This window comes from Poromitra crassiceps (assembly GCF_964638095.1).
Source record: "Poromitra crassiceps genome assembly, chromosome: 7".
NCBI classification, from domain to species: Eukaryota; Metazoa; Chordata; class Actinopteri; order Beryciformes; family Melamphaidae; genus Poromitra; species Poromitra crassiceps.
In genome coordinates, this window is record NC_139628.1 from 16,003,698 (window position 1) to 16,023,467 (window position 19,770).

At 43.7% G+C, this 19,770-nt stretch overlaps 1 protein-coding gene across 2 annotated transcripts in view; it reads left to right on the top strand.

The window, feature by feature from the left end:
- tlr2 (toll-like receptor 2) overlaps positions 1–7,609 on the top strand; it is a 21,508-nt gene extending 13,899 nt beyond the window's left edge. For both annotated transcript variants that reach the window (XM_083640623.1, XM_083640624.1), the window contains exons 9-13: positions 1,354–1,518; positions 3,794–3,973; positions 4,293–4,433; positions 5,124–5,638; positions 6,947–7,609. In XM_083640623.1, coding sequence (XP_083496749.1) covers positions 1,354–1,518; positions 3,794–3,973; positions 4,293–4,433; positions 5,124–5,638; positions 6,947–7,364 — 1,419 coding nt within the window. In that variant the 3' untranslated portion in view covers positions 7,365–7,609. The remainder of the gene's footprint in view (positions 1–1,353; positions 1,519–3,793; positions 3,974–4,292; positions 4,434–5,123; positions 5,639–6,946) is intronic.
- Positions 7,610–19,770: the final 12,161 nt, after the last annotated feature.

Consider the following 19,770-nt stretch of genomic DNA (forward strand, 5'->3'; position numbering starts at 1 on the left):
TTAAGCAGCATTCCCCCCCCCCCCCACGAGAGAGTGGTGGTCGAGTGAGCTCCACAGTGAATGGAGAGAGGGAGAGCGCTGGCGAGAACAAAGCCGGGAATCAGAGGCATAAAACATTATTTTCTGATTGTTTCACGGCTGTTACGTTCTATAGCACAAATAAACACACTCACACCTCCGCACAACGGTTTTTGTTTGAATGGAGCATCTCTGCTCTGTAGTCACACCAACAGCAGCACCTGCTATTGGCTAGGGACTGCACATTCTGCATTGTTATTGGCTGGGGGCTACACACCCATGTGGGTGTACTGCCCAAAGGTTGCAGCCCAGAAACGCCCCAACTACAGCAAGATAATAGGCAGGGTCTAAAGCAAGGGTGGGCAATTCCTTTTCCTGGGGGCCCACATGAGAAACCCAGATTGTCGCTGGGGGCTCAGAAGATGTTGTCATGCCGCAAGCTCTAATTTTATCACTAGATTAAAGCACTGATTCCCAACCAGGGGTACGTGTACATGTACGTCTACGTCTACGTGTACGTGTACGTGTACCCCTGCAAGCTGCTCAAGTACCCCTATAGGGGTACACGTACTTGAGCAGCTTGCAGGGGGTACTTGGAAAGATTGAGCATTGCAATTTATTTCCAAAATGGTAAAAAAAGAAAAAAAATCTAAATAATTTCATAGGTCCATCTTGGTGAAACTTTTTCCAATTGAAAACTTTCAGAATTGTATTAAAGGGGAGTCATTCAAATGATTTCCATTTAATAATCAGACAGAGAGGCCTATTTATTAAAAGTTTAATATGAGCTTAATAGAACAATTTTAGGAGAATAATCGACAGGCAAAACAGCTCAAGGGGTACATAAGACAAAAAAGGTTGGGAACCACTGGATTAAAGTATAGAAAACATACTGTGCACTTATTCTTCAGCATTTATTATAATGAAAATCACTCCAAACAGCTATTTGAGGTCATCTCATTTGATGATTTAACCTCATTAGTAAAATGGTGCAGTTTGGGTTAGACCTCCCGGGCCAGGCAGAACCATCATGAGGGGCGGTTCTGGTCCCCGGGAACGTATGCTGCATGCCCAGGTCTGATCTAAAGGGATACACACACCACCACACACTTCTAGTAGGGAGGTCATAAGTGATGATTGAGTGGGATTACTCTTGTGTCAATCTATACGTTGTTTTTCAGGAAAATGCAGGGCAATTCTAAATAGCGTGTCTACAAAAACAAATGCTGAAATATGTATTGTTTGGTTTCACACCAAATCTCAATCGAAAGAGAAAAAGAAAACTTTACACAAAAACCATAATGATAATAAACCTGCGCTGTCTTCCATGCTCAGATGTTTGTGATCCCCTGCCTCACCACCCACCTCCTGGTGAACCTGCAGTACCTGGACCTGTCTGACAACCTGCTGACAGACATGACTCTGGAAGAGTCACTGTGTCGTGGAGACGGCACCATGAAGGACCTCAGGGTCTTAAACATCAGCGGCAACGCTCTGAAGGTGGGCTGACTCTGTTTGAGTGCGACTGTCCATTTGCTCTTATGTGTGTGTGTATCCTAGTATTATACCAGCACCCATCACCGTGGATGGGAGACCATCTGGTGCTGGAAGTGGTGTTGGAGGACCGGTAGGAGGTGCTCTTCCCTCTGGTCTCATGAATACTCCCCATCCCCAATGCCCCAGAGCAGAGACAGGGACTCTGTGAGTGAGCACCGTCCTTCGGATGACACGTTAAACCATAGATGTTCTATTACTATTTAGAGTAGACGATTCACCGCAGGCTCCGCCAATTCTAACAAATGGTCGCAGCAAGTCACCCAAATGGTCACGTGCTCACCTCTCCCCTGAAGTGTTGTGAGAGGACTGTCTAGTGACGCGGGGTTAGTGCTGACCTTGAAATAGAGATTGTGAGTTCCCAAACTCCACACAAACCACACATATAAACACAAAGCTGCCCGTTGTTAGCTCAATGCAGTTGAAACTAAGATATTCCATTAAAAAAATATTTTTTCTAGCCACAGATTTAGCTACTACATCAACGAACTTCAGCTTTAGCTTTAGCTAATCGCTCCCTGCTAACATGAGTTCCTGTTGCCAAGTCTCGCGAGAGTGTGTTGCTGAGATAGAGACAGGTCTTGAACAGGTTTATTTTTCTCCTGATCTGTCTGTAAGAAAAACGCCATTTTAGTGTCAGAATATTCTGAAGATATGTGGCTTCGGAGAATGGGCCAAATATTTACTTTAATGAATATGGGGGCGAAGGAATCTGTCATAATCTGAGATCACGTTGACTTTTTCCATTGACTCCAATAGACTCAGACCGGCCGGAAATCTCCTAAGTGGGCGTGTCTGTGGAAAACCATGGGCAAAACCCGTGTGCCAAAATGACAGGAACTGAGTTGAACTTGGGTCGTCTTGCTTGAAATCCCATCGTCTTTGGTTAAACCGAGGTCCTGACTCTCTGTGGTCAATAAAGATCCCAACGGCACTCTTCACAAGAGTAGGGCTCGTTTGGTCTGGACCCCTTTTCTGTCACTTATAACCAGTTAGTGTAAAGGTTAAGGTTAAAGGAGAATTTCGGTTTTTTACACCACGGTCCTCATTTCCAGTTTAGAATATGATGTTTTACTCACCGAAATAGTTTTGCGTCATTCGGATGCCCAGGGAAGATTTTGAGCTCCGAGTACACTCTTCAAACAGGCTAGAACCGCTAGAACGTGAGCCCACGGGGCATTCTGCACGGCAGTGCACGCGCTCTCTAAATGACACTTTTTCTGTCAGATCACGGTTCATTATGGTTGTAAATATAATTATCTAGCTAATAGCTACAAGCTAGGCTAACAACAACACCGGAGTCAGCGTTGATCTGCCCCGGTGGGGTTACAGTGCGTATCGTCCCCCTTCTGTGGTTTCTCTGAAGAAGTGGTTTCACAGAGGGGGACGATACGCACTGTAACCCCACCGGGGCAGATCAACGCTGACTCCGGTGTTGTTGTTAGCCTAGCTTGTAGCTATTAGCTAGATAATTATATTTACAACCATAATGAACCGTGATCTGACAGAAAAAGTGTCATTTAGAGAGCGCGTGCACTGCCGTGCAGAATGCCCCGTGGGCTCACGTTCTAGCGGTTCTAGCCTGTTTGAAGAGTGTACTCGGAGCTCAAAATCTTCCCTGGGCATCCGAATGACGCAAAACTATTTCGGTGAGTAAAACATCATATTCTAAACTGGAAATGAGGACCGTGGTGTAAAAAAACGAAATTCTCCTTTAAGGTTAAGGTTAAGGTTAAGGTTAGGTTAAGGTTAGCCATGTGGTGATGAGTGTTAAAGTTACCATTAGAGTTGAGTGAATGAGTCAGGGAGGGTCCTCACAAGTAATACATTCATTAACGGTTAGTTAATGAATGCAAGTATTAATTAACAGCCTTGACCGTATGCTTGCTGTAATCTTAACCTCGGTGACTTCATGCCTCAACCCAACCACAATAGCTTGGTTAACATGAACACCATTAGTAAATCATTACTAGAGACATTTGTTAACTGTTAATTAAGTGTTTGTTAATGCTTAATTAATATACCATTATTGTAAATCATTATCAGTATGGAAATATATGTGTGTTGGTGTTTGTTTGTGTGTGTGTGTGTGTGTGTGTGTGTGTGTGTGTGTGTGTGTGTGTGTGTGTGTGTGTGTGTGTGTGTGTGAAACAGAGAATACAACTTAGAATGTGCGTATGTGTCTGTGTGTAATGTATCTCTCTCTCTCTCTCCCCTCCAGTCTCTCTCCCTTCTGAGCAGGCTGGTGACTAAACTCTCCAAGCTGACCCACCTGGACGTCAGTGGGAACGGATACAGCTCCATGCCCCCCGGCTGCTCCTGGCCCTCCACTCTGCGATACCTCAACCTCTCCTGGGCCAAACTCACCAGCGTCACCCCTTGTCTGCCCTCCACCCTGCAGGTACGGGACAATGGAGCAGCAATAAGCACAAGTGATTATGCATCACTTTAAAAACCACCTTGACACTGCAGAAAATACACTAAACATCTCCTACACTGTAAACATGTCTTCAAATGTAAACATAAAAAATTATTGCAAATGCCTTGATGTGACCAAATTCTATAATAATAATAATAATAATAATAACAATAATAATAATAATAATAATTATTATTATTATTACCTCTATTATTATTAATAATAATTATTATTATTAATATTATTATTATTAATATTATTATTATGGTATACTACATTTTGTTTTTTCATATATGTAAAGGTTTTAGATCTCAGCAACAATGACCTCCATGCCTTCCCTCTGGCCCTGCCATCCCTGAGAGAGCTGCATCTCTCTGGGAACAAGTTTCTGAGGCTTCCCCATGGACGGCTGTTCCCCAGCCTGCAAACACTGACATTAGAGGTGAGAGACAAACACTTTCCCCGCTCGCAACTCTCCTCATCCCTGGCACCACAATGGTCGAAGGAGCGCCCCCTTCTGTCCGAACGGCTGAATCTCTGGTGGAGACTTTACGCTGCTAGCCGGGTGCTCCTCGCTTATACTGACCTAGACGCTCTCGCGTCTAGGTCTTAAAATAATCCTTACCTGAGCCAGAAACTTGAAGACGCTATCCGATGCCTAACATCCTCTTCTTCTAAATAACTGTTGTTGCCGCTTCCAAATTGTTGCATAAAATCCACTTTTATATCGTTGATATAAAATAATCCTTGATGCAATACCATTCAGGAAGTGTGGGGGGCAGTAGTGTAAACACAGTGCGTCGCTGTCTGTAAAACGGCCCCCCGGGGCCCGACCCACTTTTGGGTTTGCGACCCATCAGTTGAGAACCACTGTGCTAAATGACACAATGTAATGTAAAACATACAGGTGACTGCCAAACCCCCCGACACAGATCCACCAGAACAACTTCAAACCTTGGCATCTGAACTCTATTGGAGGGGTTGCACAACATGCTAGCATGATGCTCCTGCTTTTAATACATTTCAATCAAGTTAGCCTACCTGTGGTTCCTGCTGCGTTTATAGTGGTTTACAGTGGTATTTCCAATACATCACAGCCAGTGTTCCAATGACACTGCCTGTCCTTCCACAGTCAAACACCCTGAACATGTTTGACCGTTCGGACCTCCAGCACTACCGACGGCTCCGGAGCCTCAAGGCGGGTCAGAACAAGTTTGTCTGCTCCTGTGAGTTCGTCTCCTTCCTCCAGTCGGAGATTAAAGGAGAAGGAGGTGTGGATTTAGCGGACGGAGCAGAGAGCTACGTCTGCGATTCTCCCCTCTACCTGCAGGGGGAGCTGGTGGGTCGAGTCCACCTCTCCATTGTGGAGTGCCACCGGGTCTTGTTCGTGTCTGTGAGCTGTGGCTTGGCACTGCTAACGGGAACCCTGCTGATGATCCTGCTGTGGCGTCTCCACGCGTTCTGGTATGTCAAGATGATGTGGGCGTGGCTGAGAGCCAAGCGCAGCGCCGCCTCCCGCCGCCGCCGCCGCCTCGGAGAGGGAGCGGAAGCGGAGCCATTGCTATGCTACGACGCGTTCATCTCCTACAGCGAGAGAGACGCCAGCTGGGTGGAGGACTTCCTGGTCCCTGAGCTGGAGGACCAGAGGTAATTTACAGGGGTTTCATGTAGTATTTTTCATTGTCAAATGAATTTGGTTGATGATGCTTTTCCTCTGCTTGGTCTATGCTCCTAGCCTGGTAAGACCATCCTGATCACGATCACATGATCTGTCTCGCTCCACATCGATTTCCTGAAATTACAATGTGGCCGGGCCAATCGGGGGGCCTGCGCTGTAGGTGACAACGTAACCGGCCAATCAGAAATGGCGTCTCCCACAACAATGAGCGGTAATGTTAACGTTAGTAGAGTAGAGAAAGCCATATTGCAGAAATAGACTCAACAACAACAATTAAACCAGAGCTAGCCTATAGAGACACTGCGTAACGCGTCATCAATCAGAAGCCACGCTCAAAACGGGGGAAAACACAAACTCCCGTCCAATCCTGGCATTCTCCTATGTCGCGTGCATGGCCGGGTGTTGCACAAAAAGATCGTATATACGGAAGATGAACACTCCAACTTACTTCACTGACAGCAACATGCACATTTGTCTTCTCGCCAATTCTCAATGGCTTCCTTGTTTTCCTCGGGAATACAAAAAAACTTTAACTGGCGATTTTTTACATTTGTTGTCCGCGCAGCCCACCACACAACAGCTTTTAGCTATGTTTAATTCAAGGAAAATGACGCTGGTGTGTGGAAATGAACGGAGCCTTTCCCCCGTGATGGGCGTGGCCTATTTCATGCAGCATCTCTATAGCGGAGCTTCTCGGCAGAAAAGCAGAAAACGCAAACGTTGGGGGGAGCCCTAGGGGTCTGACTTAATATTTCTCGAAATCATAATTGTATTTTCTGTTGCTCTTTTGAATAAGATGGCCATCAAGCTAAGGCAATTTTATTTAATTTATTTTAATATTGCATCTTCCTGCTTTCTTATAAATAGTATTGAGACTTCAACAATCGGATATTCCTTTCAAGCTCGATTGTCGGGGTTTAGATACCTATGGGAACAACGTGACCCGTCCCGTACTTTAACCACTCTCCACTCCGTTCATTTTTCTCCCTTGGTCACCCAGATTAAGTCAGACTTCCAGAGGTGGAACTCCTTGAAAATGAACGTCTTGCCAAGATTTTTGTTTTTGTTTCATTGAATCCCTTTATTTTTACCTAAAAATGGGCAAACGTTGGCAAACGTTTGATTGGCGCCGATTGGCTGAAGGAAATCAACGACATCAATGTGGGCGGCTAGAAGTCCAGGCTGATCCGTGGAGCGAGACAGAATGTGAGGTCACATGATCAGAATGCTCCTCCTTAACGCTTTTTGAATTTGTCTGGGTTTATATTGTCCTATAGGGAGAACAACAGAGAGGCGGTGGACACCCAAGCCCCACGGCCTCTCTCCCTGTGCCTCCACAAACGGGACTTCCTCCCCGGACAATGGATCGTGGACAACATCATGAGCGCCATGGAGCGAAGCCGGCGGACCGTCTTCGTCCTCTCTGAGAACTTTGTCCGCTCCGACTGGTGCCGCTACGAGCTGGACTTCTCCCACTTCCGGCTTTTCGACGGCAAGGCCGACGGGGACGCGGCCATCTTGGTCCTCCTGGAGCCGCTGGCTAAGGACAACATCCCCAAACGCTTCTGCAAACTGCGCAAGCTCATGAGCTCCACGACCTACCTGGAGTGGCCGCAGGAGGAGGAGAGGAGGGCGGAGTTCTGGGAGAGCCTCCGCCGTGCCTTGAGAGGAGCGGACGAGGACGAGGGCGAGTGAGACGGGAAGAAGACCATGATGAGACGGAGAAGAACGGGAGAATTGGTGTTAGTTTTTGATGTATTTATTACATTAAGTATACAGCCAAAGAAATAAGCTGTTTATACCTGAAGCGCTGTTGTCAGCATCTTTAGTCTCCATACTAGTTCAGCACGTTAGCCCTATAACGCCAAGTGTATCATATTTGATACATATTTTATATAGGTTTTTGAGACCTACCCACAGGTGGCTCACAGGAGATTTTATTTGGGTCGCCAAATAAATTTGCAGGATTTCTTCCAGTCGTTGTCTTTTATTTAAAATGTGTATATTGTCTTACTGATGAGAAGTAAAAACAATGACGTGGCCTGTTAACTCAGCCTAAATGCATTTATTTGGTCTGTCATTTATAAAGTATTTAATATGTATATGTTTTCAAAAACGGATCGCTTTTAAGGTAATGTCCTTAACGAGAGTTGTATTAAAATATGCAATTAGGTAGAAATCAAATCTACTGTATTAATACACTTTGGCAAACTCTAAGGCACATTCAACTCCAATGCCAAATGGATAACTGGCAAAACATGGCTATTATACATTTTCAGTCCACACATCTGAGTTATGTCTCCTCCTACTCATCACAGACTCCTCCTACTCATCACAGACATGGCATCACAGACAAGTTAATAAGGGTCGTCTCATCCCAACCACATGAGAAGTAGAGAAATAAAATGAGAAGAAAATATGTCCAATGTAAACATAAAACAATAAAATATGAATTAGGCTACATTTAAACAGGTAGTATCCTATTCTGATTATTATTCCCCACCTGATAGGATGGGCTACTCTAGCCCTAGCCTATCCTAAGCTATAGGAAAACATTAATTTGTTTGGGTTTAGTAAGTTCAGTGTAGGAATTTAAGCATAGCTATGAGTTTGTTTACAAAGGTCCCATATGGCATATTTTGATTTTGATTTGATATGATTTATTTTATTTTCACACTAAATGATGCCCAGCCCGTATGGGCTTATGAGACACGACAGAACAAGTGCACATGGGTAGAGTTCAAACACGAGTACAGATTCCAAGTTTCATGTATTCAAACAGAAGAAACAGCAACAAATGGTGCGAAAGCCTGAGGTGCAACATCAATACATACAAATAACATATTAATAATATATAATATATAATAATAATTAATATATAATAATAACATCTCTGCCAGGCTTTACCAATAAACTGGGCCATATCAAAAGCTCCCTTCCTAAAGAATAATTTAAGTCTGGCCTCATCCTGAAACCAGAAGGCCTCAGGGTGTGCACCAAACATTTTTTCAAAAAGAGTCTTAAATCGTCATACAGGGGGCAGTGAATTTCATTTTCTATTTCCCCTAGGTCACAAACTAAACACAGCCTGTCCTCTTCTGCGACAACATTGAAAATAGGACTGCATATAAAATAGAATTGTTTAATTAATTTTGGCATGTCTGTACAGGGGAGGCTTGTGGGTACCCATATAACCCATTTCCATTCAGATATTTTGAGGTGACAGGTCAACTAAGGGACCATTTTGGAAAATGGTGATGGCCGATTTTCTCTCGCCAAAATTTTGCAGGACTTAGAATAATTCGTTATTTAGCCCCCTTCCCGACAAGCATAACATGACAAGCTAGCTCCCCGAAGGTCTAAACACCTCCCAGTTAGGAAACTAGAGCTTATCAGAGGGGGGCATGGTGGTGCAATGGTAGCGCTGTTCCCTCACAGCAAGAGGGTCCTGGGTTCGATTCCCGCCTGGGACGCTGTGGGGCTGAGGGTATGCCCCCAGTTCCATGTCCTCAGTGCCTACGGTCCAGGTGGGGTCGTCTAAAAGGGCCTTTCAAAACATAAAACTAGAGGCTATCTCACAAAGTGACACATATGCTGCTAGGCAATTCACATGCGATGCACATCGCTGAGACCGGGCGTAGTTAAGACCAGGCGTCAGCCCTGTTGGTGCAACCGACGTAAAGTCCACTCTAACCCATTGATACCTGATGCAGCATTTGCGTGTATATCCCTCATTTGTGTGTGTATCCCTTTACGTGGTTTGCGGTCTTAAAGGGATACACACACAAATGCTGCATCAAGATTCAAGGTTCAAGATTATTTTAATTTGTCCCGAAGGAAATTTTTTCTTGGACATACAGGCTGCCACATAAGTACACAGTGCCATAACAAAAACAACAACAACAAAAAACAATAGTGCATAGCACACCAGTGCCGACATGTGCAAACACACAAACAAGGTGCAAACATCAATAATTTACAGTACAATCAACATATGATATCAGGTATCAATGGGTTAACAAAGACCAACTTAGCAGTTAAGACCAGGCATAGTAAAGACCAGTTGGTGCAACCAAGCCCTGGAAGTTTCTTGCTCAAGCACATAACTACAATATACCCCCCCCCCTCCCTCCCCCAGAGATTATGTTTTCATGTCGGCAAATGATCAAAATAAAGTCACATTGTGACGCAGGAGGCGGGAATGCTTCCCGGGAGTTTCTATTCAGTTACACACTCTAAAATATTAGTTCCATAGATCTCCTTAAGATCACGTTTGATCTCTGCAAATGGTAAAAAATAATGTCACGTCTTGATCCGACGTCGATTGGATCTGTCAACATGGAAGCAGGTGGAGGAAATGTTTGCTGGGTAACTAAATCCACAGATTTTTACAGCCTCAGTCCGCACAGTTGGTACCTTAAAGGGACAGCTCACCCTAAAATCCAAAATACATGTTTTTCCTCTCACCTGTAGTGCTATTTCCATCTATATCATTTTGGGATAGTTGCATGAGTTTTGGAGACTCAAGGCAGAGATGGCAGAGAGTCTGCCTTCTCTTGAATATCCTGCAATGGAACTGGATGGCACTCGGCTTGTCGTGCTCAAAGCACCAAAAAATGAATTTGAAAAACTCAACAGCATTGTCTCTTTGCAGAAATCATGACCCGGTTACACAAAATAATGCACAGACTTTGTTGTGAGCAGTTTCATGTAGGAACTATTTTCTATTGCAGTCTCATGTAAACTAGCTAGCAGCTAGCGGGTGTAGTTCGATCAAAAGAAAATAGTTCCTCCATGAAACTGCTCATAATGAGGTCTGTGGATTATCTTGAGTAACAGGGTCACGATTTCTGGAAAGAGACATTGATGTTGAGTTTTTCAAATGTATTTCTTTGGCACTTTGAGCACCACAAGCCGGGTGCCATCCAGTTCCATTGTATTGGAGAGAAGGCAGATCTCTGCGGCCGATATCTCCAAAACTCAGGCAACTAACACAAAACGATATAAATGGATACATAGCACTACAGGTGAGAGGGGATATATGTACTTTGGATTTTAGGGTGAGCTGTCCCTTTAAGACAATTAAGCGTTGGATGTGAGGTTGTAGGAGTTATGAATAGATGCAAACTTAGAACTAATGCACAAGAGTAACTTGCCTAGATTAGCCGTGTACATTAGATTCTCCAGTGCTGCATCCTGCACATTGCAAGTGAAGACCATCCGACCTGATTGGACAGTGTGCTGTGATGCAACCTGTAAGCTGAGTTTGAAATCTCAGAGCAACACAGAGCACTTTAGAGGTGATCAACACACTCAGGGAGCAGAAATTAACCCTAATATATTCTACACTAATTAAACAGACAAGTCAAAAGATTAGAAATACAATCAGCTACAACTTCCATGATTGGAATTTGGAAACTCTCATTAGTGTTTTGCTTGCGCCTGTGTTTATTCTGCCTTTTCGACACAAAATGGCCCCTGTGAAAAGGGTCTATTGGTAGTATTGTATTGCATCACCTCATGGCCATCTTGGTAGTAAGAAAATAGCAGGTGATTGTAATCAAATGAGACACAACACAATGAGCGGTGTGTAAACTGAGAAGGTGTAGGCTACAGAAGCTGTTGAGAGCTGCTTTTAAGCTCTCTCAAACATTTGAAAAGTAGAGTTCTATCGGACATGGTGGGGAATTATTATTTAGTCAAGTGGAGCTGGAGTTAATTCAGTTTTAATCCAGTAGTTGGCGGTAATGCAACATGCAACTTACATACAAAAAAAACAAAGAAGAAGAAGAGGAAGAAATATAGACAGTTTTATCTTGACAACAACAAACGTTCTGAATTGCCCCTAGCTTACTTCCTGTTGCAGTGTTTGCTAATAGAATAGTTGATAGGAAATAAGCTCGGTTTCAAACAGTTCCTTCCTGAGCAACACAATTCCGTGAAAACCGTCTATAAAACTCTGATTTACACACTCCGGTACAGTAGGTGGCAGTATATGCACTTATCCACGTTGGATGCGACCATTAAAATTAGAGGTAAAGAAGAAGGCATCCACGGTGTGGAAACGCTCTTGAAAGGAGTTAGCAGTAGCCTTGTGTCCCCGTTGCGTTATATCCTCGGTACTCAGAAGTTTAATTTACAAACACAAGACTCGTGTGTGTGCGGATGATATTATCACGAACATATAAAGTGGAACCGGGGCTCCGTTTAACTCTGAGGGGAAGAAGAAGCTCCTCTCTTGTGGTTCTGGGGTGAATAGTTTAGCTGTGAAGCTAACGTTAGCTTAGCTGTGAAGCTATTGGGGCTTTGGATGATAACGTTGAGTAAATAGTTAGTATATTAGTGTTTAATAGGAGGAAACGTTTCTGTCACTGTGTGAAAATGTCTAAAGTCCAGAAGCTGAGAGCTGTGGTGAAGCAGCGCCTAACTGCGGCTGTTGGAGAGATATTTGGACTGTTTGAAAGAACGATAGCAGAGTACGAGGAGGAAGCCTCTCGTTCAAGAGTGGAGATCGACCGACAAGGAAAACTCCTGGACGCTGTGCGGTTACACAGAGAAGCCTTGCCTCCAGACCTCCAGCAGCTGTTGGTAATTAAAGATGATGTTCCCAGTGAGCAGCAGGAGTGGAGCTCTAGTCTGGACCAGGAGGAACCGGAGCCCCCACACATTGAAGAGGAACAGGAACTCTGGATCAGTCAGGAGGGAAAGCAGCTTCAGGAGGACCCAGAGATCCCACACATTAAAGAGGAACAGAGGGGACTTTGGATCAGTCAGAAGGGAGAGCAGTTTCAAGGGCTGGAGGAGGCTGATATCACCAAGTTCCAATTCACTACTGTTCCTGTGAAGAGTGAAGATGAGGAAGAGAAACCTCAGTCTTCACAACTTCATCAAATCCAAACTGAGGAGATCAGAGATGCAGAGCCTCTAGCGAGCAGCTCAACTGAACAGATGAAAACAGAAGCTGATGGAGAGGACTGTGGAGTATCAGAACCAGCCAGGAACTTACATCCAGCTAGTAGTTTACAACCAGGTAGTGATGACAAGACTTCAGACTCTTCTGAACCTGAGACTGACCACAGTGATGAAGAATGGATGGAAACTAGTGAAGTTCTTGGGAAGAAACACTTCAGCTGCTCAGTTGGTGGTAAAAGATTTGGTTATAAAGCACAGTTAAAAAGACATGTGAAAGTCCACACAGGTGAGAAACCGTTTCATTGCTCAGTCTGTGGTAACGGTTTTGGTCTTAAAGGAGACTTGAACAGACGCATGACAATCCACACAGGAGATAAACATTTTAATTGCTCAGTCTGTGGTAAAGGTTTTGGTCTTAAAGCACACTTGAAGTCGCACGTGATAGTCCACACAGGTGAGAAACAATTTAATTGCTCACTCTGGTAAACGTTTTGGTCGAAAAGGAGGCTTGAACAGACACACTAGGGATGTTCATTTTGAAAAATTTCCATAATCGAAAATCGGGGGAAATTAACGATCATATTAATAATAATAATAATAAATCTATATATATATATATATACATTTACAAAATGATTGCCTATGGCAGAAAATACGAAAGACATGTTCTCCTCAATGAACTCTTTATTTCAATGTGTCTCCTCTCCAACACTCTGCTGTCCCCGGCGCATGCCGGTGTGAATTCTCCATGTTTAAAACAGTTTTGTTGGCACAAAGGCCCGTGCCCAGCCAGAAAACTAGAGACTATATGAAGCTCCACCTCACGTTAGTCAGCTGTGCAATGGAGTGGGGCGAGGAGGAACGAATTCCACCCAAACTTTTTTTTTTTTTTTTTAAATAATAACAAGATCGATAAGAATTCCACATGATCGATTCCATTCCTTAACGATCAATTATCGATTTTCGATAACTGATGAACATCCCTAATCCACGCTGATGAGAAAGAATTTAATTGCTCACTCTGTGGTAAAAGTTTTGGTCTTAAATCAGACTTGAAGAAACACGAGTCCACACAGGAGAGAAACAATTTAATTGCTCAGTCTGTGGTAAAGGTTTTGGTCTTAAATCAGTTACACTTGAAGCCACACATGATAGTACACACAGGCGAGAAACAATGTATTTGCTCAGTCTGAGCTAGCAAGCTACAATGGCGGACGCACCCAACGTTAGCGCAGACGAAGCCATAGGCAATTGTACGTTGGTGCACCGGATGCACGTCCAACCCCTAGTGGCCAGATGATTTTTTATTTTATGTTGACATATAAACGATAGTTGATGAGGGCCGGCTCACCCTACAGGCGAAACAGCCTCCTGCCTGGGGCGCCAGTTCGGCTAGCGCGCTCTGTAGCCCTCACAAAACAACAAACAAAAATCGCTGGTGTGCGCCCAGGCACACCCTCCTTTTCCCGCACCGATGCTGCAGAACGCTGCATACAGGATTGGACATGGTTGTTTGTCCGTTGCACTCTTAGGGGAGAGCAGAGCAAGGAACTAACCATTCTACACTCAAACGGATATTAGTGTGATGGGTATATATACCACTCTCATAACGTGTGTATCACTTAGGGTGTTGAGTCATAGTCTATTTTCTTATTTGTCTTTATTGAATGTTCCAAAACTGCATGTTTAACTAAGAATAGGCTAATGATTATTTCCACTCACCACTTATTTAATGTGGTTACTTCACTTTGTGGTCAAAAGTTTGGAAGGGACAATGCATGCTGGGGGATATGTAAATATGTTTGTCCAATGGCATTGCTCTCTGTCAGAACTTGCTTGGATGTCCTGATGTTGGTTTAGTAGCTAAAGTAAACACAGTTAATAGCAGCATTCACTATAGACTCTTTAGTGAATGCTTTCCACAAAATCATGAACAATGAAGAAAACCAGAAGGAATACAGTTCCACTTTTACCAAATGAACCAAAATTGATGTTCTGCGACAAGTTCTATCATATCCACTAGCCTCTCCATTTTGCACCAGATGAATGCATTTTACTTTAAAATTTACAAAATGTCTTTGTCCATTTGTCCAGTCGGAGTCCTATTACCTTCTTGGTGGCGCGACCCCTGTTTGGAAAGCCTAGAGTCGCCTACGGACGAAGCCGACCGCGCAGACCTGAACGCGGCAAATGTGCCTCAAGGTCGAGGAAAGAAAAAGAATAAGAAGTACGACGTCAAGTTCAAACTGGCAGCGGTGGCATACGCAGAGCAGAACTCTGGCGAGGCTGCAGCCAAGCACTTCGGCGTCGATCCTAAGCGGATCCGAGAATGGAAGAAAAACAAAGCCGACCTTGTAACGATGGCCGAGGGGAACCCCAAGCGGGCTCGTTTGGGTGGAGCAGGACGCAAGAAGGCCAGCGAGGAAGTGGAGGTGAAACTGCATGACTGGATCTATGAGAGGCGAGCGTGTGGCAACAGAGTTTCAAGGAAAATGATCAGGACAAAGGCCAAGGAGATCTACGCTTCTGCAACTGACAAGATAGAGGGGGAAGTGTTCCATGCCAGTGGCGGTTGGGTGGATAAATTCCTCAAGCGTAACAACTTTTCTGTGAAACAATAAGAATGCTTTTCATTTCAGTGCCTTCAGTAACACACTCAACACTCGGTAGTTTTGACACAATTTGTGCACCAAGTTATCAATATAAAGTGATGTGCATATTATTACACTATCTGGGTGGTACACAGCCAGCATGTTGTATTTTCAGCTCTATTTTTAAATTTTCAGTCAATTATGTAGAGTATTGCAATATATCGCAATAAGTATTGTATCGCAATGTATCATGATACGTATCGTATCGTGAGGTCCTTGCCAATACCCAGCCCTAGTAAATACCGTCCATCAACCAAAGTTGGCAACAGTCTCTCAGATGCAAATGTGTAGCCTTTGAGAAATGATTTCAGTGAGTGTTTATCAAATCCTTTATCAATCCTTTTTGGGTCTGAGTTTTCAATAAAACATTGTAAAATGATTTCAGTGAGTCTCTCAGTACTTTTTGAACATTTTCCGAATACCGTGATAATTTTGGTCACAATAATAGTGATGTGAAATTTTCATACCGTTACATTTCTAGTTCCGTGCCCACATTCAACTGAAACTTCTTTTTAGAAAGAGTTCAATGCTACTTGTCATGTGACATTTGTTTACAAGCCCTGATGGCACCCTTGACGTATGAGACGTTCTCTCACCGTGTTGGGGTAACTCATTACAAAAGTAACGTATTGCATGTAATATATATTACTTTTAGCAGTAACTCAGTAATATAACTTATTACCAATAGGATTTCAGTAAAATTTTACCAATTACTTTGTCACATAAGTTACAAATAGATTTTTTTTTAAATCAAAGCACATATTTAAATAAAGATACAATTATTTCCTAATCAAAGTGTGTGTTTTTAGGCAAATAACCACTATAGATGACAATAACAAAGGAAAAGGTTAACATTTAGAATTTTGGAGGATTTAAACTGACTTAAAGATGGTTGAAATAATTTTTGGGGATGGTTCTGGGGCGACGATGTCATTCTGCCACTGCTGCTGTTTTGGTGAAAGTAATGCAAAAGTAGTGTAATGATGATTAACGGGTTACTCCACACAGACAGTAATATTGTAAAGTAACATATTACTTTCAAATGAAAGTAACTAATATGTAGTATATTACATTTGAAAAGTAACTTGCCCAACACTGTATCTCACACATTGATTTGCCTTTGTACATATTTATTCAATATGCAGTTGAAGTCAGCAGCAGTCTCGATCCTGCGCAGCACTAAAGCACAGGACCGATTCACTTTGAGGATTTGAACGAACCCAATAGAGGCCTGTCACTGGATGTTTGAGTGGTTACCATGGTTACAGTGGACATGCCATCATGCTGGAAGAGAGTGATAGCAAGATGACAGCATACTGTAACGCCTCTTCATCTCTGAATGCAAAGTCCTTGCTCAAGGGCACTTCAGAAGGGTGGATGGGCTTCAACCCTCAGTTGAAGAAAGTCTTTGATGAAATTTGCACACCTGAGAACCACACAGAGATTAAAGATTTTTGTGTTGGGAGGAGGACATGTTATGTTTTTCCTCATAATCACTGGTAACCACTCTCTCCAGACATGACGTACATGAACAGAACTCTGCTCCGTTAGCAAACGAATACACCGTAACAATGAGACACGGGCAACACTTTAAGGCAATGTAGATGGGCAGAGTTGTCAAAACATGACAATATACAGTACTAGAGTACATATCAAACTGCTCTACCAAATCAGTCACATTGACCCCAAAACACATTTTGGGTTTTATACACTGTGTTGGAAAGAGCAGAATGGAAGCTTTCTGGTGATATCAATATTATCTTTGTACTCCTAAAGCCTTTGGCATAGTCTTCGCGCCCAGCCAAGCGCATAGGGCGCGCGGCGATTTTGACGTCATCGCACGGGGCGTGTCGGGGGGCGAGGCCTGAGCGCAGCGCGGCGCGTCCATGGAGATTTTTCTATCAGCGCGTCGGGTTTTGGCACATTGTCAACATGGACGCTTTTGAGGGAAGACTCCAGGGGAAAATGGCGGCGATTGAGTGCCAGACAGTGAATGAAATTGAATGTAACGTTCCCAATTCTATGTATTCAATTCTAAAAAACGACCCTCAACATTTGGGAAGGCTAAGCCTAGTTCGTTATAATCGCACGTCATGCTTCGAAGGCGACTTTACGACGATGAGGACGGTGAGGACTCAATCACAGCAGATCTCCGCTGATAAGACTACACAGGCACAGGCATGCTTCCTCCTTCAACGCTTCTCCGCGAGATTTTGTTCGTACCGCCCCCTGGCGTTTCGGAGCGAGCTGCGCATGTTATGTTCTGTTTTGGCCCGCGCAGAATGCGCGCGCCCTCCGCGGAGCCCCGCCTCCAGCGCGTGCGCGAAGACTATGCCAGACGCTTAAGATTGAGTGATACACACCCCTTTTATGTCTCGACTGTTTCCAAACTGTGTTTTTGAGGAAAAACGCCCTCAAAGGTGTCGCCCTAACTTTATGAGCTTCAAAACTATATTTCGCTTTCAAATTTCACAAGAGTTTCAAACAGAATGAAAGTCAATGCTTTATTTTACCAACATCTGACGAACCCAAAACCAACCAAAATCAATATTCTCCTCATAACACGTTTTGCCACAAACGGGCCTGTGCTGCATGCGAGTGATTTTGTCCACTGTGTGGCTCCACCACGCACCACCCATGCTGAAGCAATGTCCCTGCAAAAGCTCAAGCTAGAATTTGGGAGCTTGCCTTGGACACAGCTGTAGACATAGCTCAACGTTGCACTGGTAATTTTGCAACCGTCACTTATCACAACAGAAAGTCTGCTCTCAAGTGATGACTGTCTCTATAAAAGTTGTTCAGAAATGTAAAAAAAATAAAAATAAAAAAAGGTTTAGAAACATAAAAAAGAAAAGAAAAGACGTATTGACTTTCGTTGTGTATCCTGCCCATCTCAGCTGCTCCAAAAAGTTGCCCATGTATCACCATCGCTTATGCTTTATACAAACTAAAACACATGGCTAATAACATAATCCAAACAGTTTGTAGTAAACGACATTAAACAAAATGTAAACAGGTCGTGTGTAACAGAACAATCTTGGCCTCCTCAGCTCTTACCTCCTTACTTCACACTTCTGTTGGCAATCTACAAATTTAAGTTTACACTCATTGCAAGTCGCTTTGGATCAGCACGTAAAATAACATTGTAAAAGACAGATCAGAAAATCAAACCGTGTACAAACACACTGTGATAATCAGGCTTCAACCACCAACTGTAGGAGTGCAATGTATGTAACTGACAAGATGCATCTGACACAAGTGGATTGATGGCTCTCCTTTCAAATCAAAATAATGACCACCTAGCTTATCAAGAGAAATAAATACCGTGAGATCATTTGGTTTTTGCTTAAGAATTGATGGCCGTTAAAAGTCATGCAGATCAGCATGTTGCTAGACTAGTAAAGAATACTTTCTGCAGTGTTTCTTCAAAGTAGGCTGAGGCACAATGCAGCAAAATACATGGAGTGACTTTGATGGCTGCACGTGTGAATGCGTAATGCTCTGTAAAGTCCGGTTTAAATTCTGATACGTTTGTTTCTTAACTCATTGAGTGCCAATGACGTCGATCGGCGTCAAAGTAAATAGTAACGTTGAGTGCCAATGACGTCGATCGGCGTCAAATGCGTTTTTTGACGGTGGGAGGTGGATCAAAGCCTCCTGCATCTCCTGTACAAATATTGTAGCTATTGAAGGTGTATAACCTATTTTACGGACCCATTAGGTGGCGACAGTGCTCTCCAGATTAGAGAAAGGTCAGGAAAACAGCAGGAAAAAGCCGTGATGAAACGGAAACCGCTCATGCTGGAGCCAGAGCCGTATAGATTGCTCTGACTGGAGCTGACGTTGGCTGCGAACAGCAGTCAATCCGCGCCCACAACTGAGCCCCTCTGTCTCTGCTGCATAGTTTCTCCACACGATTAGCCGCCAGAAAAGCAGCACCCGACGCCGAAGGGCCAAACCATTCTCAGCAGTCCGGTTTGGCTTTTCGGTGTCGCGCTGGGAGCCGGCGCACAAAAACAGAGCGCTCTGAAAATAGACGCTGGGTACGTGAGGCTGTGTGTTAGTGTGGGGAGGAGTTTGCAGCTGAGGGGGGGGGAGAGGGGGGTGGGGCACGCAGGGCACCACACAACTACACCACGTCACTACATCAGAAAATATTAGCTTCAGAGTCAGTGAATGTGCTTGAAATGCTTCATTTCACAAAATCATTCATTTCTTCTCCGGCTGATAACTAAAGAAAGGAAAATGGTATCAATAAACTTTTTTTTGCTGATGATACAATAGAGTCTCCTCGTTCTTTGTGCGTGTTCGGTGTTTACATAGTAATATCACACAATATTCTGTGGGCCTCGAGAAATCACGGAAAACGCTCTGAAACTCTGGCACTGGGAGCGTCCGTTCTCCAAAAGTGGCTGGCACTCAATGAGGTAAGTAGCAGCTTTTAAAATGTCATATTGGCATCATAGAAAGCATTATTAGACATTCTGCTGCTTTACAATTGAAGGGAGAACTTGTCTTCACAAAGTACTCTGCTAATG